We start from the raw sequence: 23,981 nt of genomic DNA, 5'->3' as shown, positions 1-23,981 counted from the left end.
TCTGCTGCACCACACCTGAATAGAATAATTAGGTCATTAGCAAGGCTCTGGAGAACTGAGGAGGTAATTAAGCCATTTGATTCAGGTGTTTTGTACCTGTGGCACATCTAAAAACTGCAGGACAGCGGCCCTTCAGGACTGGAGTTTGACACCCCTGTCATATGATCAACAATAATTCCTGTGATTTTCATAACATTTGCTCTTTTTTTGTTAAATATTCTGTAGTTATGAGATCCAAACCACAGACTTTATCTGATAACCTATGAATGGTTTCCTTTAAATACTTCATCTGGAAATATAATCATAGATTCACAGTTGTCAGAATCGGCTTCATATGGCTCATTTTCTGTATTATTAAATAATCCACTATACTGCTGTCTCCTACTCATGGCAGAAAGGGTTAATAATTAATATGTTGAGCTTACACCTCTTTCCAAAGAATTGTGACATTATTACACAGCATTTCCCTGGCCAAATATGAAGCAAATAGTAAACTTATATCTGGCAAATTTATTCTGATTAGGCCTGTCACGATAACAAATTTTGCTGAACGATTAATTGTCTAAAACTTTTTTTGCGATAAACGATAATATTGTTTGGGCTGCATAGTGGTGCAGTTGGTAGAGCTGTTGCCTTGCAGCAAGAAGGTTCTGGGTTCGATTCCCTGTCTTTCTGCATGGAGTCTCCATGTTCTCCCTGTGCATGGTGGGTTTTCTCCGGGTACTCTGGTTTCCTCCCACAGTCCAGAAACATGACTGTCAGGTTAATTGGTCTCTCCAAATTGCCCCTAGGTGTGTGTGTGGTTGTTTGTCCCGTGTGTCTCTGTGTTGCCCTGCAACAGACTGGCGACCTGTCCAGGTGACCCCGCCTCTCGCCCGGCACGTTTGGTGGAGAGGAACCAGCACCTCCTGACCCCACTGAGGGACAAGGGTGCAAGAAAATGGATGGATGGATTTTACCGAATTTATGTTGAAACGGCTTGCCATACCCTGGGTGCGTCCTAAAGTTGTTAACGTCAGATGTTCCGAGAAAGACAATAAAACAAAATTAAACCTGAGTTCATCCATTTCAGGGTTATTGTGTAATTTAGAATGCAGGATTTGACCTTTAAAATGCAAAAATATTTCTAATAGATTAAAATTTTTCGGAAGTGATACGTCCAGGCTAAACGTAGACGTCACTGTGACAAGTCGACAAAGTGGAAGTGATGAGTCGGAAACATATTTATTTTCTGACTTGAAAAGACTTCAAAAGAGGATCTTTTATTTTGAAATCCCTTTAACCGGATTTTCTCGGTTACGTCTTACGCACCAACATTGAGCCAACACCCTCAAGAAAGAGGTGAGACACAGAAAGACATTTCTGAACCAATAGGCTGTTCCCAGAGTATCAAGGCTCCTCAGTGGGAAGGAAGAAGTGGCAGAAAACGCTGGACAATGAGAAGAAGAGGTGACCGGACCCTGAGGAAGATGGTGGAGATGGACCGATTCCAGACCTTAGGGGAAGCAGTGGACTGAGTCTGGAGTAGAAACATCCAGAGCCACCGTGCTCAGGCGTGTGCAGGAAATGGGCTACAGGTGCTGCATTCCCCAGGTCAAAGGTCAAGCCACTGTTGAACCAGAAACAGCGGCAGCTGCTTCTCTTACCTGGGCTACAGAGAAGCAGCACTGGACTGTTGCTCAGTGGTCCAAAGTACTTTTTTTCGGATGAAAGCAAATTTTGCATGTCATTCGGAAATCAAGGTGCCAGAGTCTGGAGGAAGACTGGAGAGAAGGAAATGCCAGAAGGCCAGTGTCCAGTACCCACAGTCAGTGATGGTCTGGGGAGCTGCTGGTGTTGGTCCACTGGGTTTTATCAAGGGCAGGTCAATGCAGCAGCTGTCAGGAGGTTTTGGAGAACTTCATGCTTCCATCTGCTGAAAAGCTTTATGGAGATGAAGATTTCATTTTTCAGCACAACCTGCTCACAGAGCCAAAACCACTGGTATACTGACCATGGTGCTACTGTTGGCCTGCCAACTCTTCTGACCTGAACCCCACCTCACTGTCTCAGGCACCAGTTTCCTCTGTCTCCAAAACCAGTGTGTGTTTGAGACAGAGATGATGTAAGGGGCCACGTGTAGAAACTGATGAAGTCCACCTTTAGAAATGAGACACCAGGTCTCTTCATTACTCAACTGATTGGACTGAAACATGTATCTTGTGAACAACACAGATAAAAGGCCTCAGCCAGGATTTTAATCCATCCATCCATTTTCTAACACCTTGTCCCTTAATGGGGTCAGGAAGTTCTGGTTCCTCTCCAGCTAACGTTCCGGGCGAGAGGCGGGGTCACCTGGACAGGTCACCAGTCTGTCGCAGGGCAACACAGAGACACACAACCATGCACACACACACTCACACCTAGGGGTAATTTAGAGAAATCAGTTAACCTGACAGTCATGTTTTTGGACTGTGGGAGGAAACCGGAGTACCTGGAGAAAACCCACCATGCACAGGGAGAACATGGAGACTCCATGCAGAAAGACCGGGAATTGAACCCAGAACCTTCGAATCTTCTTGCTGCAGGGCAACAGCTCTACCAACTGCACCACTGTGCAGCCCTCAGGATTTTAATATGGAATATATTTAATTTAATTTGTTTGGGATTCTTTGGTGAACAGGAAAATTATGGTGATGCCCAACTATTAGCGATGCATGACGAAGAGAGAGAGCAGCAGAGCTGCGTTAAGGAAGAGGGCGGTCTCTCTCTCACTCTCTCTCTCTCTCTCTCTCTCTCTCTTTAGTCTCCAGTCAGACATGAAAAACGTCAAATGAAGGAGAGAAACCATGAAGGAAACAAGTCAGATTCTGCTGCTCTGTAAGTTCATATCTGCTGATTGATTTAATGATTGATACTGTCTGATTATTGATGATGAAACAAGTTAGACTGAATCAAGATCATTAAGTTTAAAATCTAAAGATAAAGATAGATCACCTCAGTCTGTGAACTAAACACCTTATCCTGGCTTAGAAACTATTAAAACAGCAAAAACCTGGAATTATTTCCTGGAGGTCTGCTGGTCGTTTGATTCATCAGTTTTATATCATCACTGAACTTTGACTAAAGTTTAAATGTTTTCTGTAGGTCTGAGTTTCCTGCTGGGCTGCAGATTAAACCACGGTTAGTAAAGTTTATACTTCCTTATTTCTAAGAGACAGATTATAAAGTTTGAAAGTCGATATATTTGCAAAAGATAAATTCTAAAAAGAAATATGTGGTAATTGTGGAGATTTCTTAATGTACCTCTTTGTGCACAGACATGTTTTTAATCTGAATCAGTAATTTTATCTCCAGTCTCTCCAGCTGCTCTGACTGTGAGTCCCAGCAGATCTCAGTTCTTTGAAGGAGAATCAGTGACTCTGACCTGTGAGGATGGAAACATCTCTGATGGAGGAACTGTGAGGAGAAACACAAGCAGAGAGACCAGGACTCAGTGTGGAGATGGATGGTGGAGAAAAAACGGATCTACCTGTAAAACCAGCAGCATCACTAAACATGACTCTGGTGTGTACTGGTGTGAGTCCACATCTGGATCCTCCCCCAGCAGCAGCAGCAGCATCCAGCTCTCTGTCTCTGGTAAGATCAGACTGTGGAGTTAGTGTTGCTGTGTGGAAATGGATGAAATGCTGTAGTTTGTCTCTGTGTTGAGGTGGATCAGTGATCCTGCAGAGTCCTGTCCTCCCTGTGATGGAGGGAGATGACGTCACTCTGAGCTGCAGAGCAAAGAGTCCAGCCCACAACCTCCCAGCTGCTTTCTATAAAGATGGCTCCTTCATTGGTGATGGACCATCAGGTCACATGACCCTCCTCCATGTCTCCAGCTCTGATGAAGGCCTCTACCAGTGCAGCATCAGCGGTCAGGATGGAGAGTCTCCATCCAGCTGGATCTGGGTCAAAGGTCAGAACTGCTGAACTTCATGACTTAGGCAGAAGATCCTAAGTCAGATACATGATTAATAGGAAATCATTTTATAAATATCTCTTTTTCAGAAAAGCTCTCCACCACCACCTCCACCTCTTCTTCCACTCCTCCTCCTCCTCCTCCTGCCTTCTCTTCTCTTCCTTCCATCTTGTTTCCTATTGGATCTTTATGTCTGGTGGGTTTACTGGTGGTACTGGTTCTACTGGTGAAGAGACATCATTACAAGTTAAAAGGTGATCAAAGTTATTGATTTAAAAATAGTTTTCAACACAATTTGTAAATTAGTACAGCATTAAAATAAAATAGATATCTCTCCATCACTGAACTATTTCCTCATAAAACTGAGCCGCCTCCTGAAGCAGTGCATTGTGGGTAATCTCTGTTTCTTCCAGCTGATAAAGGAAATGACGTCACATACAGCGACGTCCAGATAACTCAGCTTCATCAGCAGAGAACCAAAGGTGAGGATGATGATGATGTTTCTGAGGTGATCTGTTGCCAAGGTGACTGTCAGTAGGAATGAATGAGGTGATCTGTTGCCATGGTGACTGTCAGTAGGAATGAATGAGGTGATCTGTTGCCATGGTGACTGTCAGTAGGAATGAATGAGGTGATCTGTTGCCATGGTGACTGTCAGTAGGAATGAATGAGGTGATCTGTTGCCATGGTGACTGTCAGTAGGAATGAATGAGGTGATCTGTTGCCATGGTGACTGTCAGTAGGAATGAATGAGGTGATCTGTTGCCATGGTGATAGTCAGTAGGAATGAATGAGGTTATCTGTTGCCATGGTTAATGTCAGTAGGAATGAAAGAGGTGATCTGTTGCCATGGTGACTGTCAGTAGGAATGAATGAGGTGATCTGTTGCCATGGTGACTGTCAGTAGGAATGAATGAGGTGATCTGTTGCCATGGTGACTGTCAACAGGAATGAATGAGGTGATCTGTTGCCATGGTGACAGTCAGTAGGAATGAATGAGGTGATCTGTTGCCATGGTGACTGTCAGTAGGAATGAATGAGGTGATCTGTTGCCATGGTGACTGTCAGTAGGAATGAATGAGGTGCTCTGTTGCCATGGTGACTGTCAGTAGGAATGAATGAAGTGATCTGTTGCCATAGTGACTGTCAGTAGGAATGAATGTGGTGATCTGTTGCCATGGTGACTGTCAGTAGGAATGAATGAGGTGATCTGTTGCCATGGTGACTGTCAGTAGGAATGAATGAGGTGATCTGTTGCCATGGTGACTGTCAGTAGGAATGAATGAGGTGATCTGTTGCCATGGTGACTGTCAGTAGGAATGAATGAGGTGATCTGTTGCCATGGTGACTGTCAGTAGGAATGAATGAGGTGATCTGTTGCCATGGTGACTGTCAGTAGGAATGAATGAGGTGATCTGTTGCCATGGTGACTGTCAGTAGGAATGAATGAGGTGATCTGTTGCCATGGTGACTGTCTGTAGGAATGAATGAGGTGATCTGTTGCCATGGTGAATGTCAGTAGGAATGAATGAGGTGATCTGTTGCCATGGTGACTGTCAGTAGGAATGAATGAGGTGATCTGTTGCCATGGTGACTGTCAGTAGGAATGAATGAGGTGATCTGTTGCCATGGTGACTGTCAGTAGGAATGAATGAGGTGATCTGTTGCCATGGTGACTGTCAACAGGAATGAATGAGGTGATCTGTTGCCATGGTGACTGTCAATAGGAATGAAAGAGGTGATCTGTTGCCATGGTGACTGTCAGTAGGAATGAATGAGGTGATCTGTTGCCATGGTGACTGTCTGTAGGAATGAATGAGGTGATCTGTTGCCATGGTGACAGTCTGTAGGAATGAATGAGGTGATCTGTTGCCATGGCGACTGTTAGTAGGAATGAATGAGGTGATCTGTTGCCATGGTGACAGTCGGTAGGAATGAATGAGGTGATCTGTTGCCATGGTGACTGTCAGTAGGAATGAATGAAGTGATCTGTTGCCATAGTGGCTGTCAGTAGGAATGAATGAGGTGATCTGTTGCCATGGTGACTGTCTGTAGGAATGAATGAGGTGATCTGTTGCCATGGTGACTGTCAGTAGGAATGAGTGAGGTGATCTGTTGCCATGGTGACTGTCAGTAGGAATGAATGAGGTGATCTGTTGCCATGGTGACAGTCTGTAGGAATGAATGAGGTGATCTGTTGCCATGGTGACTGTCTGTAGGAATGAATGAGGTGATCTGTTGCCATGGTAACTGTCAGTGGGAATGAATGAGTTGATCTGTTGCCATGGTGATAGTCAGTAGGAATGAATGAGGTTATCTGTTGCCATGGTGATAGTCAGTAGGAATGAATGAGGTTATCTGTTGCCATGGTTAATGTCAGTAGGAATGAATGAGGTGATCTGTTGCCATGGTGACTGTCTGTAGGAATGAATGAGGTGATCTGTTGCCATGGTGACTGTCTGTAGGAATGAATGAGGTGATCTGTTGCCATGGTGACAGTCTGACAGTCAGTGGGAATGAATGAGGTGATCTGTTGCCATGGTGACAGTCAGTGGGAATGAATGAGGTGATCTGTTGCCATGGTGACAGACAGTGGGAATGAATGAGGTGATCTGTTGCCATGGTGACAGTCACTGGGAATGAATTAGGTGATCTGTTGCCATGGTGACTGTCAGCAGGAATAAATGAGGTGATCTGTTGCCATGGTGACTGTCAACAGGAATGAATGAGGTGATCTGTTGCCATGGTGACAGTCTGACAGTCAGTGGGAATGAATGAGGTGATCTGTTGCCATGGTGACTGTCAGTAGGAATGAATGAGGTGATCTGTTGCCATGGTGACTGTCAGTAGGAATGAATGAGGTGATCTGTTGCCATGGTGACAGTCAGTGGGAATGAATGAGGTGATCTGTTGCCATGGTGACAGTCAGTAGGACCAGAACCAAGCCGCCATGTTGGTCCGTCTCTGTCTGCAGTCTGTGGTTGTTCTGCTGAACAGACTAGCAGCTCTGTGGTCGTCCAGCTTCCTGTTTCTGATCAAAACGTTTCCTGTCACTCAGAGACTGACGGTATGATCTGACCTTTGACCCACAAACACCAGAAAACAGGAAGTCAGATATCTTCTGCAGACATTATTGTTTTATATGTTTAATGAAAGAAACTCATTAATGGAGGAGATTTAATTCATGCTGAGCTTTTATATTTGCTTATGTTTCTTTAATTCACATAAACTAAGTTATAAGTTTCATTTTCCAAGGTGTTAGAACCTGATCCTGGACCAGGTTTGGGTTCTGTGACCCAAACAGACTCTAACAGAACTTTCTTCACAGCCTTTGATATTGATCTGATATTGATAATCAGAGTTTTAATGTTTCCGTCTCTCTTCTGTCAGATGGGACGGAAACCTCGGCTCGGTTCCTGAGGTCAGAGGTCAGAGAGGAAGCCGTCCGGTTCTGGTCGGCCTGTGAGGAGAACAGAACCTCTGGTCCAGAAGCCCGGCTGCTGTCCAGAACCTCGTATGTTTCTAGAGCCGTGGTGGATCCAGAAGGCGTCAGACAGGTAGATGGAGACGAGTTGATGAATCACGTCGGATTTATTCTGATTTTATTTCATCTGAAAAAACGTTTTGAATTCAGTAAAAACTCTGAGCTCTAATCTAATAACTTTATGTTTCTCATGTTTATCTGATGTCTGACCTGCTGCTGCTGGGTTTCATCTGTTCTTCCAGAGGTTCAGGACATCATCTGACCTCTGACCTCCAGCTGCTGCTTCACCTCTTCACTTCACCTTCAGTTGTTTTATTGCTTCAGTCCATCATCAGCTTTAACATTATATCTCTCTGGACATTTAATAAAATGTTTCCATCACACAGTTTGTTCTCCAGTGGATTATTAAAGTTTTTCATTATTATTATTTTTATGTTGTTGATCGTTCTGGTCTCTGAGGCTTCAGACAGAAATGATCTGATGGTTTCCAGCACATCAAAAACAATAAACCACAAACGCAGACTGAGACAGGCTTCAGTGGAAACTTTCAGAAAACCAGAGTGTGTGTGCATTTGTTTGTAATACCTTGTGGGGACGATTTTCCTGACACATACTACGTTGTGGGGACCAAGTGCTCCTTGTGGGGACCAGGCTCTGGTCCCCACAAGGGGAAACCCTGTTTTTGGGTCAGGGGTCAGATTTAGGGCTAAGGTATGAATTGAGTTTGGGTTAGGGTTAGGTATGTGATGGTTAGGCTTAGGAAAAGGGTAAAGGTCAGGTTTAGGCTGTAGAAATGAATGGAAGTCAATGGAAAGTCCCCACAAAGATAGCCAGACAAACATTGTGTGTGTGTGTGTGCGTTGGTAAATGTGGTTTAGAAGGACATTTCGTCAGAATACACACAACACTAGCAGGACATTTTGAATTAACGGGACAGGAGCGGTGTCCTGCTAATTTTGACAAAAATCTAAAAGCGTAGAAAGGTTTCTATTGGTCTAATAACCCCAAAAATGCAAAAAAAACGAGATGTCCGGTTAATACACATAAACCTGATTTTGTGTATAATCTGTGTATCACCACAGCGCCCCCTATGGCAGGTTTGTGTAATAGCAGGACCTCATGAATATTCACACAACCTCTCATTCTGATTGGTTGTCTGCCGGAAGGTCCTGCTAATTACTACAGTGTCTTTCTAATTCACGTGTCGCTGTTTACACACATGAATTGTGTGTAAATTGCAAACTCTTACACTGGGGATGAGATGGTAATATGATTACTCTGTGCTATAAGACTGAATATTTTATAAAGGTTAGTTGGATGCCTAAACCCAACCTGTGTGTGTGTGTGTGTGTGTGTGTGTGTGTGTGTGTGTGTGTGTGTGTGTGTGTGCGTGCGTGCGTGCGTGCGTGTGTGTGTGTGGGCAACTGAAAGAGTCAGAGTTTCTTTATTAAACCAGTAGTCACGTCAGTTCTCATGTTTCAGGTTTTACCCTATGACAACATTGTTAACTGGTTTTCCTTATTTCCACTTAAACATTTTTTACAGTACATAAATATCTGGTTTAAACTGTTTATTTAAATCTTTTCAGACATAACCACTAATGTTTTTCTCCTCCTGAAGCAGAGGACCTGATGTTATGTTTAAACATTTTTCTGAAAAGGTCACCGGGGTCACATGACAGCAAACTGTGTTGAGAAACCAGAACAGATCCACGGAGCCGTCTGGATGTTTCAGGCCTTTTCTCTGAAATTCATAACCAGATTTTAGTTTCTTTTGGGAGACACATTGCTGACGTCACAACGTCACTAAATGTGATGTGAAGTTTAATTCAGAGTAAACAGCAAAGGACCGAGCACACGACCCAGAGGATCTCCTGGTTATTCAGTGTTTTACTGTTTTACTTTCTGATTGTTTTACTTTCTCATTTTTATGTCAGATTATTTGTTACATGAGAAACCAAAACCTGCTAAAGTTTAGTAAATTTACTTTTATAAAAACTTAAAAAAGAAAACATAAAAGATATTAATCAGCATTTCTGTTGTCCCTCTTTCACGTTAAGTGGTGCTTCCACCTGGTGGTGAGACTCTGAATTACAACAAAAGGCCTTAAACCGTCATCAATTTAAAATGCAAATATTTTCTTAACATTTTATCGAATGTAAAACATAATATCAGGCTTGCTTGGTTTATAATAATTATGTTTTCTTTGAGAAACGTTTTGATAAAAACAGTGAAGTATCTTTACTAATCGAATCAGCGCCTCCTATGATGGAGTGTTAGGCTGAACTGTAATAATGAATAAATACATTAAATTACAGCTTAAAGTATAAAAGTATTAGAATAAAGTCAAAGTATTGACTCAGATGCTAAATGTTAAAATGTTCTTTTACAGAAACAGCAGAAACTTTCAGTCAGATCTTCTCTTCCTCCTCATCTTTACACTGTAACCTGTGGTGTCTGCAGCAGAACCGGATCAGAACCGGACCAGAACCAGATCAGAACCAGTCCTAAACTGGTCCAGACTCGTTCTGGTTTCCATGGCGATCTCCTTCATTCCTGCATCAGGCTGCATGTCTCAGACAGACAAACTCAGACAAGTTCAGATCTGAATGTTTCCCTCTTCACATCAGCAGCAGGAGAGGTCAGAGGTCACACCTGCTCAGGTAAAGAGGGGAGGGGTCAGTACAGTACAGAGAAACTTTATATGTATTCAAAACAAGTTCAGATGAATGAAATGTAACAGAACAATTCACTGATACAGGTGAGTGAATCCTGTAAACATGAACAATTTATTAAAATATGATGTCATAATATACTTACAGGGAAATACTGATGGATTTATAACAAGATTATAAAAATAAATACAAGAAAGTTAGATTTTACTTTATATTTTTCCATAAACTAAACCCTGACCTGCTGCTGTTTGATTATAGATTATTAATAATGACAACAATGATTACTGTGATGATGTGTTTATTTAAATAGACTCATGGTCCACAAAGACATGATACACAACAACACATGTAAAAATAAAACTTTTGCATACTAATGTTTCCACAAAGCCGACTGGCATCTTAGCGCACTGAGAGAAGGATGTGAAAACATGACACTAAATCTGATCATTGAGCTGCACAGACGACGTATAAACTTATATATCAAGTTTCTCATCCTGACATGTTACTGAACATCTGACTGCACAGCTGAACCTGGTTTCTTCAGCAGATTCATCAGGAAGTCATGATAAGTGACCTGAAGCTTCTGCATGATGGCTTTTATAAATTTACACCATAAAGGCGGGAAGACAAGGGTGTACAGTAAACTTTAAACTGTTATTTTTATACCTAATCTGAACAATGATTAGTTTTTGATGCTGAAAATTCATAATTTCAGCATCAGATAATCAGAGATTTCACAATAAAAGACTTCCTGTCTCTCTTTCTGCTGCAGCTTTATGAATATTAAACAAACTAAATCAGTTCAACATGTGAAGTTACTTTATTTAATCCTCCAGATAATAATTTACTGAACTAATGAAGATTTTCCATCAATATGTTTATTGAACTTTAGAAAAATCACAGAAGAAGAAACTCATTAATCTAAAATCTTCCTCTTAGAAATGAGACGTTCAAGAAAAGAAGGAAGAACTAAATTAATATTTTAGAAAATAAGGGAGTAAAACATTAAATAAAATATAAATCAGATTTCATCTGATTATTGATCAGATATTTACAGTTAAAACATGAACTGTTAGTTTTATTCCAGAGAATAAATAATTTTACAACAAATGAAGCTTAAATGATGAAATGAGACGTTTAGTCTGAGTGTTGGAGTCGATCAGAAACAGGAGAGTTAAAGTTTACCCAGCAGGTCAAAGGTCATCTGAGGAATCAGTTACTGATTCATTTAAACTTTAAGCTAAATGTTTTTTTCTTCACTGAATCTGAACTTAATTTAGTTAAAATCACTGAAGAAGAAGAAATTTAAGAATCAAACTTGTTTTTATTGTTGGCAGCAAACAGATGTGGAGAATAAATGTTATTAACTCAGATATTTAAATTAAAAACTGTAATTAAACAGAATATTTCTATTTTATTCTGATATCTTCAGATATTCTCCAGTTTTCTCCTCCCAGCTCCAGTTTATGATCTTCAGATTCCTCAGTGAATCATTCCCAGGTGATCAGAATCAATCTGAAACCAATAACTGAGTTTTTCTCTGATTAAATCACTGATGTTGTTTCTGTTTCACCATCTTTTCTCTGCTGTGAACTGAAACATTCCTGGATGTTTGTCTTCTGCGTGTCTCTACCTGAACCTGAGCTGCTCACCTGGCAGCAGCTCCACCTGTGAGTGGGCGGAGTCAGAGCTGCTGGGTCACAGAGTGCAGAGCGACCTTGAGGACAGAGTCAAACCTGGCAACGTGGAGGAGAGTCAGGAGATCAGGGTCACCATGAAACGCTGCAGGTCAGTTTCCTCTTTGCTGCTGGTTTTACATGTTATCTGGAGCCGATCGAACTGATAATGATCAATAATTTACTGAATAGATGATCAATAATGTCCAACCTGCTCTGTCAGAAACAAACAGCCAGTCTGACCTTCAGCTTCCTGCAGCCGCTCCTCCTTCAGGCTGCAGGGCTGAATTTAGTCAGAAATAATTCAGTTTTGACTCAAAATGTTTATTTTATATCAGAATTAATGAATCTGATCCTGATCAATATGTAGATCAACCAATAGATGATTTATGGAACATGTTCAACCCTCAGGGTTTCATTATTTTAGTCATTTTAGATGAAATTCAAAGCTGATATCTCTCAGATCTTCATAAAGTTTGAATGTCTCTGATTCCTTCTTGTATCCAAACTGAAGTTCAGTTAAAAGTTTTATTATTTCCTGAGGTTCTGATAAAACTCTCAGCTGTTTGTGTCTGAAAATGTTTTATTGAAAACTTTCTGCTTCAGCTTTTTTCTGTTTTCTTGGTTTTTGCTTCTATTTTCTGTGATCACAGCTTTTTGTCAGGTTTTAACATTTTTCTTCTGCTGCATTTTGAAGTTTGGATCTTTGATGGTTTTGCTTCATGTTTCCACATGTTGTGAAAAACCAACACCTGGTCAGGAGAAAATACAGAAATAACAGCAGATAATAAATATTAGAGCAGCAGGAGAAAGTAGCAGAGAGACATTAAAGTTAACCTGATTTAATGTTTACTCAACTTTACATATTTATTACTTTGACATTATTTCTGCAAGACATTTCTGAGAAATAAATTGAATTGTCGTCTTTATGAAAAGAAAAAAGTAAAATGCAATTATTGTGTAATATTTAAAATAAACAGATTGATTATGGTTCTAATATCTATTTAATAATTCAGATTCCTAATAAACATGAGAACCAAATACTGATAAACTCATAAACCTTCTAGAACCATAAGATCTTTATTAATGGATGATTTTCAACACAATGTTTTATGTAGAGTTTGATTTGTTTGGTTTTTAATGAGTAAAATCTAAACGTCCCAGATGAGCTGCTGTAGTAAATATAACTGATGTGGTTTTACAGTGTGGTTCTGGTTCTGGTTCTGTTCAGTCTCCATGCTGAGTCTCTCCTTTCATTGCTCTCTGGTTACCCTGTAATTAACCTCCTGCTGTTCATCACTTCATTTTCTCTGCAGTTATTTAAACTCCTGGTTTTTGTTTCTTCTTCTCTGGATTCTCTGCTCAGTTCTTCTTCTTCTCTGTTTTTATTAATAAATCATCACCAGCCTCTCTGTCAGTGACCATCGGCTCATTGGAGGAACTTTAAAGCTTCATTAATGTCTTTAATAAATGATGAATCTGCAGGTCAGTTTCTGCGTTTATGATCTTTAATGTTGGGATGAAGTCGTGATTGTTGGTCATAAACATGATATTCAGTCTTTATGTTTGGTTTATCTTATTAATCTGATCATTAATGTTAATATATTTATTTTTGGTTGGTTGGTTTAAATCAACCTGGATTAGAGTTGAGACTCTAACACACTATTTTATATTCATCCATCCATCCATTTTCTTGCACCCTTTTTCCCTCAGTGGGGTCGGGAGGGTTGCTGCTGCCTCTCCAGCTAACGTGCCGGGCGAGGGGCGGGGTCACCTGGACAGGTCACCAGTCTGTCGCAGGGCAACACAGAGACACACAACCATGCACACACACCTAGGGGCAATTTAGAGAGACCAGTTAACCTGACAGTCATGTTTCTGGACTGTGGGAGGAAACCAGAGTACCTGGAGAAAACCCACCATGCACAGGGAGAACATGGAGACTCCATGCAGAAAGACCGGGAATCGAACCCAGAACCTTCTTGCTGCAAGGCAGCAGCTCTACCCACTGCACCACTGTGCAGCCCCCTATTTTATATTCATTAATCATAAATATTTTAATCACTTCTTGTTTTTGAACCTTAGTGCTTCATCGTTTCTGTTAAACCCGTAAATGACTCAGAACCTCAAACTTCCTCTGATGTGAATCTGCTGACTGTAAACGGATCTGAAAGCTCTGAGTTCTGCTGAGGTTCACTTTGTTTCTGTGCTTTAACTGAAACTTACAGTGAGAAACTCATTTATTTATTTATAACCCCGTATTTTAACAATAATCCCTCCTCCCATCTACCAGGAAGTCAGAGCTCAGATTACAGATCAACATTAATCTGGAGAACCAGAAACAATCCACCCAGAACAAACTGATGCAGGCGGTTCCTGGTCCAGATTTAAAGCTTTTTGTTAGAAAGAAGCAAAAATAAAATGTCACTAAACATTCTGGGTTTCATTATGAGGTTTTATAGTTTTATATCTTTACACAGGTTCACTGAGAATGAAGAGATTAAAATCTCACTTTGACCAACATTTTGAAACTACAATCTTGCTAAAAAACAATTTCTTAATCTCTTTATTTTCCAATCCACATTCCTGACATTTTCTCTCCTGATGGATTTCTCATCACATCTCATCACTTCCATTTTTAATTTACAGATTATAAAAACATCTTATCAACATGTACAACTCTGAGGTATGGAGGCCCAAAGGGGACAAAAACACATAAATAAAGCATCTTTAAATCATCAATTAAATGTACCATGAAATAAATGTTTAATATTCAAGTACCTTATGTAATAGAGAATTTATAAAATATGTAAATAACATCTTCAGATATCCCTGACCTGTGCAGCTGCAGCAGCTGAGCCTGATGCTTTGAGGCTTTTATCAGGTTTACAACCAGCTGACAGAGTATAATCTGTTCCCATGACAACAAAGGAGCAGATTATATAATCTGAAAAACAGATGATCAGTCAGCTCAGTGTTGATTCAAAAATTGTGACCTGATTTCAAACTGAACATTTATGAGCTTGAAGTGATTTATTTTGCTTTGGGGCCAAAAGGAAATAAATTTGGTTCTGAATTTCTTAATGTCTGATTAGAAAATAGTTGGATGCTTTATTTTTGGTTGAATTTGGAGACATATTTAAAGAATCCAAACCAAAAAGTTAAGGATGTTAACAAACTGCAGCTGATCAGTCAAATATAAATTGAGTTTTGGACCAACCTGACAGCTTCTGGATGTTTTTATTAAATTATTGAACTGGGCTTCAGCCGAGTTCAATAATTACAGATCAGGTTCCTGCTTTTACATGAAACAGTAAACTAAACAAATTAAACAGACATGAGATAGTTTTACCCATCCAGAGATCCATGCAGATGGATGCTTGTTTTCTATCTGCTGTTCCTTTTTGGGCTTTGATGAGGAAGGAAATATGTGATATTCATTTCCAGTGGAATAAAACATTAAATAAGTTATTTTCTTTCATCACATTTAAATATAAAATCTATTAAACTCATTAAAAACAATATAGTTTCAGCTAATATCTGAAGCAAATCAATAATTGACAGTAAATCAGAGGAATCAAGTTAAAGTTTATTGAGATAAAATGAAACAATCCTTTGTGTTGATCCTCTGATCAGAGACATTAATAAAACTGAAACTATAGATCAGGTTCCTGCTCTTTTACATGAAACAGTAAACTAAACAAATTAACAGACATTTCACATCCATCCATCTTCTAACACCCTTGTCCCTAGTGGGTCAGGAGGTGCTGGTGCCTCTCCAGCTAACGTTTCAGGTGAGAACATCTTGATCATAAAAAGATAAATCTAATAATTAATACAACTGTATAAAATTACAAAATGGATAACACTGATATAAAGCTTTTCAGTCCAGAGTTTATGGTTCAGGTAAAGTTGTTTTATAATAATTAAGTCATGGTTGATGAGATCAGAGGTTGATCTGCTGTGATTGATTGAACCATCAGAACAGAGAGGAAACAGACTGCAGGAGGAAATCAGTCCATGCTGATAGATTAGAAAACAGCAGCAATAATCTGATGCAAATTATGTCCACAGAATTAAGACATTGATTCATCTATAGATCAACTGGAGAATCTGAGGTTTTCTTCCTTAAGCAAGCTGGTTGTTTTCTATAGGTTAGAAATAAAACACCAGCAGCAGCAGAGATAAAACCAGACCATCAGTCCAATGGATCCAACCTGGTTCGCTGAGTTCTTGTCCCCTGCAGACAAAGACAGAATTATAATTAGTTTAACAAATGATCTGATCTGAGGTCCAGAACCAGGAAGCTGATGGTTCTGATCCAGAGACAAACTCTCACCTGGAGGATGAAGAGAAACCTGCAGGTTGATGGTTCTGATCAGTTTAGCATCCAGGCTTCCTTCACTCTGAACTCGACATTCATATGTCCCGGTATCGTTAGTCGTCAGGTTCATCAGAACCAGAGACACGTCTCCATTCTTCATCCGTCTGTCTGCCAGATCCACTCGGTTCTTGAATGACGGGTGCTGGTTTTCTGGATCAATCTGATCGTCTCTGTACAGAAGAACAAACTCATCCTGCAGATCGGTTCTGATCCACTCCACAGCAACGACGGGTTTGTTCTCAGTAGTTGTACATGGCAGAGAGACGTTCTGTTCAGAGTAACCCGTGATGTCTGTAGAAGAGGAAACATTTGTTTTATTGAACCGTGCTGCGGACCACATCGTCTCCAAGCTTTCATTAAAGGATATAAACTTATAATTACAGTTGGTGAAAACACTTTTATTTTGTGTAAAGTTTGGATCAACCCGATATTTTCCCAGAAGCTCCGCCTCCTTTACCAGGAAGTCAGAGATAACGGCTTAAAGTCACAACCAGTTTAATCTCGATGTTTGTAAAAATAATAAATATCTGTACTGATGATCTTCATGTGTTATTATTGTTAAAAGTGTTTTTCTACTCTATGTGCGTCCAACTGCTAGCTAACTATGAAAGTCATCATGACATCATCCGGGAGTTTCCTGCTCGTCTTTTGTCTCTGGATTAACAGATTCTGAGAATCGTTAGTTAGAATGAAGGCGGATTAAAACTCACCTTCAGCAGAAACTGAGCTGATACACAGAGTCCAGCAGAGCAACGGGATCATTAATGAAACCATTTCTATAATCTGTATGCAGTGTTAGCTGTAACGGTATATGGAGTGAAATGCAGAAGTCACGTGGGTCATGGACTGACGTGGGTTAGAACCCGGAGAAAACCCACCGTGCTCAGAGACTCCATGCAGAAAGACCCAGGCCGGGAATCGAACCCAGAATCTTCTTACTGCAAGGCAACAGCTCTACCGACTGCACCACTGTGCAGGGCCACTGATGGCCATAACCAGTTTATAGTGACATGTCAATGTTGCTACAGATGAAAATGCTTTTTTGATTAACTTAATTGTTTATCATTCTCTATTTTGAATAATTCTTTTAAAATACATTTTATACGTCAATTTTTTTATTCTCCAGCAACGTCTTTCTGGAATATTATACCTTTCTATATTTTTTCTAAGTTTGGTGGTCTGAATTTCTTTTTAGTTTGTAATCTTGATAAAACTCCCAACCAGACTCTCTAACTTTCATCAGGCCTGTTTGTCCTGGTTACTCAGACGTTACACAACTTCTCTCCTCCAGTATTTAATTTAAAACAATAAGGACATTTTATGTAAGAAGGAAACTTTATATTTTGATTCCTGGTTTGCTCCCAGCATAATTCTTGTTGACCAGTTGTTTAACTTCTTTCTTTAACTTCTTTAATTTCTCTCCAAGTTAAATTTTCCTGTCTCTTCTGGAGAAAATGCTAAAGTTTTAGGTGCCATTTCTACAGAAATGTGTATGTTATTGAGACAGAAGCTGACAGTCGATTAGATCCCTGTTCCAGAGGGAAGTGACCTCTGCTCCTGTAGTTGTACCATATTGGAATCACTTTCATATTAATATGTCCTGGAAATTTACCTGGCTGCTCCCAAATCACTTTCTCCTCACTAACCAGGTAAAAGATTGTCTTTTAAACTCGTACAGTGAATCTGTCCTGTTAAAGTTCATCTACAGAAGATCAACTCTAACATTGATGTAAACTGTTTGCCCAGTCGGTCACTCGTTTGTTCTGGTTGTTTAATAAAGTATTTTGGCAACATTTTTGTAACTTTGTTGACTCAAAACTATCAGTAGGCTTTCAGTTATATTTGGGAAAATATCTTGTTTGGATTTCAACAAAATGATAAAATGAATTTGAAGAGTTTCTTTATCAATTTATTAATTATTAAGGCTAAATTTCACCTACATGAATAATTTTTTGAGGAAATAACCAGACTTTTCAATTTTTTTGAATGAACTTAAACTTTATATATCTACAATTCATCCTTCAGGTAATCAAAAAGCAAAACAACAATTTGGGCTTTAATCAACTTGGAATTTTGGATTATTTATCATGTTAATTCACTGTAACATCTGGCACATATACCACAATTCTTACTATTATTTTCTTTATGCATGATTATGTTTCATTTTTCTCCGGGTCCGTATAAGAGCCATATGAATGAAATCAGTAATTATTGATATGACAGGAGCAGCGGCACCTGGTGGTGGGCGTGTCGATGTGGGCGTGACGTCATGACGTATGAATGGGAAGGAGACTGGCGTGAGCGGGGTGGTCAGTCCTCGCAAAGTTTGGAGCATGAAAATAAAAATTAAATAAATCGATAATTGTGACAGAACAAAGAGGTTTGGAGTTGATTGATACAGATGAGATTCCCAGTTAACCCAGTGAGGCTCTAACACCATCAGTTTGCTGTGTTTTATAATAATAAAACATGTTTATTATTATTAACTCTTTGGTGCAGAAAACTGATTGAAAATGGATTTATTTACTGCATGTTTATGTCTGTTAAGGCTCAGACGGACTGAAAGCAGCTCTTTAAACCATTCAGACCAACAGAGACAATCAGATGACTGATTACCTGCGATAATAACTCAATAGTCCATGGAAAAACCTTATAAGCTTGTATTAAAGCAGAAAGTGCGCCGGCCACCGTAGAAATGGCTTAGAGCAGTAGCATTACTGAATGTTTGCTACTGACTGGTACGGAGTGTGGCTCGTGATGATCTATAAACTTTCACTTCATACATAATCCTTACTTTATGCTTCTGACTAATCTAACACACATACATACCTACTTATATTACCCTAATTGCATATAGTTTTTTATACCATTCTTTGTTCTTAACACATTCTCTGCCATCCTGCCCTAATCAAATTCTATGAAATAACCTTGTTTTTTTAAGAAATTGAATAATTATTTGAATATGTTTGCTTCCCAATTCTCTCCTCAAAAATTCTGTTAAATTGAACCTTTCTTTAATCTCTTCACATTCTCAACATATATCTTCTATCTTCTTCATATTTATAACACTCTAAAAAAACATGCTCTATTGTTTCAAACTTTTCACAATACTCACACTTTCCAGTTTTATGCTTCTGGATATTGAAAAGTGAATAATTAAGCCCTGTGTGACCAAACCTTAATCTTGTTGTTATTCTATCCTCCTTCCTGTTTCTTCTTCCTTTTCTTTTCCTTCCTACAACCTTCGGAATCTTATAAACCATCTTCCTGTTTCCCCTTCATCCACCTTCTTTGCCATATTTTCATCAGCTGTTCTTTAGCTTTACTTTTCCCTTCAGACTTACTCGTCTTAACTGTAAAACTGATGGGACTATGAATTGCCTTCTTTGCCATTTTATCGGCTTTCTCGTTTCCTACCTAAACCCTAAATGTGCTGGAACCCACACATGTAACTACTAACCCCATATTTTGTAATCATGATATATTTCTAATAATATGTCTCTCCCACAATCCGTACTATAATATTTTATGCTTGTTAAAGCCGAGCTTGAATCAGAGCAAATTATTGCTTGCATTGGTTTTATTTCCTCAATCCATTGTAAAGCCAATAGAATAGCTCACATTTCTCCTGTATAGATTGATAATCCATCCGTAATTCGCTTCCCTACATTCAAATTGAATTCTGGAATTGCACATGCTATTCCTATTTTTCCTTCAATTTTTGATGCATCTGTATAAATGTGGACATAACAACAGTAATCATTTAAATGTGATTGCACTGAGTATCTATCTATACCATTAGATTTGTCTTGTTTCTTAACCATTAAGGACAAATCGACTGGCAGCATCCAGGGTGGTATAACTGATATTGGATCTGTTTGACTAATTTCTAAAGTTTCCATTTTAAATTCCTTAACGTCTTTTCCAATTTTCCATCCATAACTCCTCATCTCTTTCTTTTCCTTTTCCCAGCATGATTTTAAAATTTCCCGGGTTGGATGTTCACATTTATGCCCCATCAAATTTAACCAATAATTAATAATAATAATAATTTAGATCTCCTCAGATCTAGTGGCATTTCTCCCATTTCTACATCTAATGCTGTTGTTGGCGTTGTTTTGAAAGCTCCCGTACATAATCTTAATGCCTGGTGTTGAATTTATCCAGATGAGTTTTAGCTGCTGACCTGTAAACTAAACATCCAAAATCAAGGTCCGATCTTATCATCCCTGTATTAATCTGTTTTAACGCTCGTCTGTCTGCCCCCCCAATCATTACCAGCCAAACATCTTAATATATTCATTTTTTCTTACATTTATCTATAATCTTTTGGATGTGGATACTCCACTTTAATTTCTCATCAAACCACAACCCCAGAAATTTTATACTCTTTACCTGTTCAATTTTTTGATTATATAACTTTAATTCTATTACCTTGTTTATTTTTTTTTTTGAGAAAAAACAATTACTTTCTTTTTATCCCCTGAGAATTTAAATCCCCATTGCAATGCCCACAGCTCTATATCAACAATGACCTTTTGTATTTTTTCCCTATAAACTCCATGTTCTTCCCTCTTTTCCATATGGCTCCATCATCTGTGAAGAGTGAGCATCCCATATCCCTTCCAATATTTTTAAATATGTCATTAATCATCACAGAAAACAGTAAAGGACTCATAATGCTCCCTGTGGCGTACCATTTTCCACTACATATTTACCTGAAACTACCTCTCCAATTTTTACCTGTAATTTCCTGTTTGTTAGAAGGTCTTTAATCCATTCATATATTTTTCCTTTAATCCCCAATTTGTATAATTTAATTAATAAACCCTCTACCCACATCATATCATATGCTTTTTCAATATCAAAAAATACAGCCACTACACTTGAGCTCTTCTTACTTCATGCTCAAGACGTAACGTTGGGTCATTAGTGCTCCTCCCTTTACGAAAACCACTTTGATAATTAGAAATACATCCCTTTTTATTTAAATAATACACTCATCTATTATTAATCATTTTTCCATTATTTTACATGAGTTTGAAGTTAATGCTATTGGCCTATAACTTTCTGGTTTTGAATGATCTTTTCCTGGTTTAGCTATCTGTACTATAATAGATTCCTTCCATAACTCTGGTAATTTTCCCTCCTCCCAGATTTTATTAAATAGTTTTAATATTATAACTTTTGATTTATCACTTAGTTGACTTATCATTCTATACCAAATGTTATCGTTACCTGGCGCCGTATTTTTGGTCTTTTTAAGCACACGATTTAATTCCACTTTGGTAAATTCAACATTCAAAAAATTATTTATCTCTTCTTCACTCTCCATTAAATTTTTATACTTAAGGACAGTATTTTCTCTTCCCTTTTTTCCTTCTTCGCTAATGTTATTTGTACCATGTATCTTACTAAACGATCTTGCCAATACCTCCACTTTATCCTCATCTCTAATTATATCCATATTCTCTTCTTTTAATACAGGGTAATTAAACTCTTTTTTAATTCCATTCATTTTTTTAATTACTTTCCAAATCTTCTCAACTTTTGTATCTCTCCCTATTGTACTACAAAATGTCCTCCAATAATCTCTCTTAGCTTTCTTTATAGTCCTCCTAACTACTGCTTGCTTCCTTTTATAATCAATTAAGTTCATATAAATTGGGTTAAGTTTTAATACCTTAAAGGCTTTAATTCTTAATTCCATACTTGACGGAGTTTGGCTACATTGAGGCTCACTGCAGTAAAAAGACATATGGAGGATCAGATAGCAGGTAAAGCAGCACAGCTACAAACACTCACCCGGATTAGCATGACGGTCAGAAAGCTAAACAAATAACCCGCAAAATGATTTAAGTCTTGGAGCTGCGATGTAAGACGCTGGTTCTGCTCTCGCTGTTGAACCGCTGCTACGCTACAGGTAGTAATATTTCACAGACGGAGCGCCGCTTCTGCTCCACCTGGTAGTGACTCTCACACCGAACCTCTGCTTAAAGCTGCAGCATCTAAAATACATTTTACATACGTATTAAAACTTTCGCTGTCCTAACATGAGACAGATGATCTCTAAAAAATAATCGATCTCCTCCCTGCTCTGCATAATTACTCTGCTCAGTCAGAAACAGCCACTCAGAGCTAGCAGTAATCAGCTAGCCGCCATGCTAACAGGAAGTTTTCATTCAGTAACTCTGGATTGTTTATTGTAATGGATCCTGTATTTGCCTTTGAATGTTAAGTTTTATACTTGAATCTTTTGGCAATGTTGAGAGGTTTTATTTTGGCTCTTTGCATTATTTAGCCTCTTCAGAGCCTCCATATGTTTTCAGTCTGTTAAAGATAGTTTTACTGATAGCAGGACAATTTGCACAATGCCTGTTTTGTTTAGTTTTCTTCTTGGAAAAAGTTATTAAAAACAAGTTTTTGTCTAAATTAAGGTGAATTTATGGTTCCTTTTTCCACATAATGTAACCGGTAGGGCTTATGATAAAAATAATAATAATTATGTGATCGGTATCGGTGATCGGCCCTCATGGGTGATCGGTATCGGCAGGAAAAACCTGATCTGGTCTCTACATAGAATAGATCAGCTGGTATAGATCAACCCTCCTGCTTCCTGCATGCTCTGTTTGGTTTTTAATGAAATAATCATGAAGATGAAATGAAGATTATCATTTCCTACGTAGACAATGACAACATTTCCATCCAAGGGTTTTTAGCCATATGATGGTCTAATTATTAGAGAAAATTGTACAAATATACATATTTAGATTAATGCTACTGAAAAGTATTTTACCTCTTGAATATACAGAAAAAAGTGGAAGCACACTAGTGGAAGAAAAGTATCAACATTGCTGTCTGAGCTAATTTCTGTATAGGAAAAAACTTCTGACCAATCAGACAACAGCTGATTGGTCAGAAACAGGAAGTGAGGACGCCTCCTTGTGAACAAGATGGCTCACTTTACGTCACTAGTCTACTAGAACAGGTTTTAGTACTTCAGATTATCTGGACCTTTAAAATTTAACATGTGGCAACATCAATATATTCTTTAAGTCGTATTTATAGCGGCGTTCTGTAAACGGTTTTGTTAAGTTAGCAGCATTTTAACCAGGCATCCACTCAGCCACCTATCCTTTACAAACATCTGCGTTGCCAGTTGGTCTCGGTACCAGTTGGTCTGTAACACCGGATCAGAACCAGAGTGTGTTTTAGTTTATCAGTCAGGTTCTTGACTCCAGCCTGGTGTGGATCTGATCATGTCCATAAACCTCTGATGAGGATCTACTGACTGATAAACTGTTTCACTGAACCGTCCACAGCGTCTCCAAGCTTTCATTAAAGGTTATAAACTTATAATTACAGTTGTGAAAATTACATTTATTTTGTGTAAACTTGGATCAACCCGATATTTTCCCAGAAGCTCCGCCTCCTTTACCAGGAAGTCAGAGATAACGGCTTAAAGTCTCAACCAGTTGAATCTCGATGTTTGTAAAAATAATAAATATCTGTACTAGTGATCTTCATGCGTTATTATTGTTAAAAGTGTTTCGCTACTCTATGTGCGTCCAACTGCTAGCTAACTATGAAAGTCATCGCTGATCATCCGGGAGTTTCCTGCTCGTCTTTTGACTTTAAACTAACAGTTTCTGAGAATCGTTAGTTCGAATGAAGGCGGATTAAAACTCACCTTCAGCAGAAACTGAGCTGATACACAGAGTCCAGAACAAAGTGATCATTAATGAAACCATTTCTATAACATAAGCGGTATTAGCTGTAACGGTATATGGAGTGAAATGCGGAAGTCACGTGGGTCATGG

At 38.9% G+C, this 23,981-nt stretch overlaps 2 protein-coding genes and 1 long non-coding RNA gene across 6 annotated transcripts in view; 2 read left to right on the top strand and 1 right to left on the bottom strand.

The window, feature by feature from the left end:
* LOC103460288 (uncharacterized) overlaps nt 1-23,981 on the top strand; it is a 71,839-nt gene that overhangs the window by 7,736 nt on the left and 40,122 nt on the right. Inside the window, exons 1-4 of one of the 3 annotated variants that reach the window (XR_014084562.1) lie at nt 4,037-4,197; nt 4,357-4,425; nt 7,334-7,457; nt 7,670-7,810. The gene's annotated coding sequence lies outside the window, so the exon portion shown is untranslated. Of the gene's footprint in view, nt 4,198-4,356; nt 4,426-7,333; nt 7,501-7,669; nt 7,811-23,981 lie in introns of those variants that run through there. The other 2 variants (XR_014084560.1, XR_014084559.1) reach the window with 2 other exon arrangements.
* On the top strand, nt 2,766-3,940 carry LOC145548545 (uncharacterized). The gene is made up of 3 exons (XR_014084563.1): nt 2,766-2,859; nt 3,127-3,162; nt 3,337-3,940. It is a non-coding gene; the product is annotated as an uncharacterized LOC145548545 (long non-coding RNA).
* LOC103460290 (coxsackievirus and adenovirus receptor homolog) lies at nt 15,346-23,954 on the bottom strand. 2 transcript variants are annotated; one of them, XM_017303247.2, is made up of 3 exons: nt 23,852-23,954; nt 16,117-16,452; nt 15,346-16,017 (listed from the first exon to the last, which is right to left on the bottom strand). In XM_017303247.2, the coding sequence occupies exons 1-3, from the start codon at nt 23,910-23,912 to the stop codon at nt 15,926-15,928; spliced, it is 489 nt and encodes a 162-aa protein (XP_017158736.2). In that variant the 5' UTR covers nt 23,913-23,954; the 3' UTR covers nt 15,346-15,925. The 2 variants fall into 2 exon arrangements, with proteins under 2 accessions (XP_017158736.2, XP_017158735.2); XM_017303246.2 differs by lacking the exon at nt 23,852-23,954 and adding an exon at nt 16,872-16,995.

The sequence above is a fragment of the Poecilia reticulata genome, chromosome 18, assembly GCF_904066995.2.
Source record: "Poecilia reticulata chromosome 18, P_reticulata-male-v2, whole genome shotgun sequence".
In the NCBI taxonomy this organism is placed as follows: Eukaryota; Metazoa; Chordata; class Actinopteri; order Cyprinodontiformes; family Poeciliidae; genus Poecilia; species Poecilia reticulata.
Note: the sequence above shows the minus strand (reverse complement) of the source record. Positions and strands in the feature narration are given on the sequence as shown.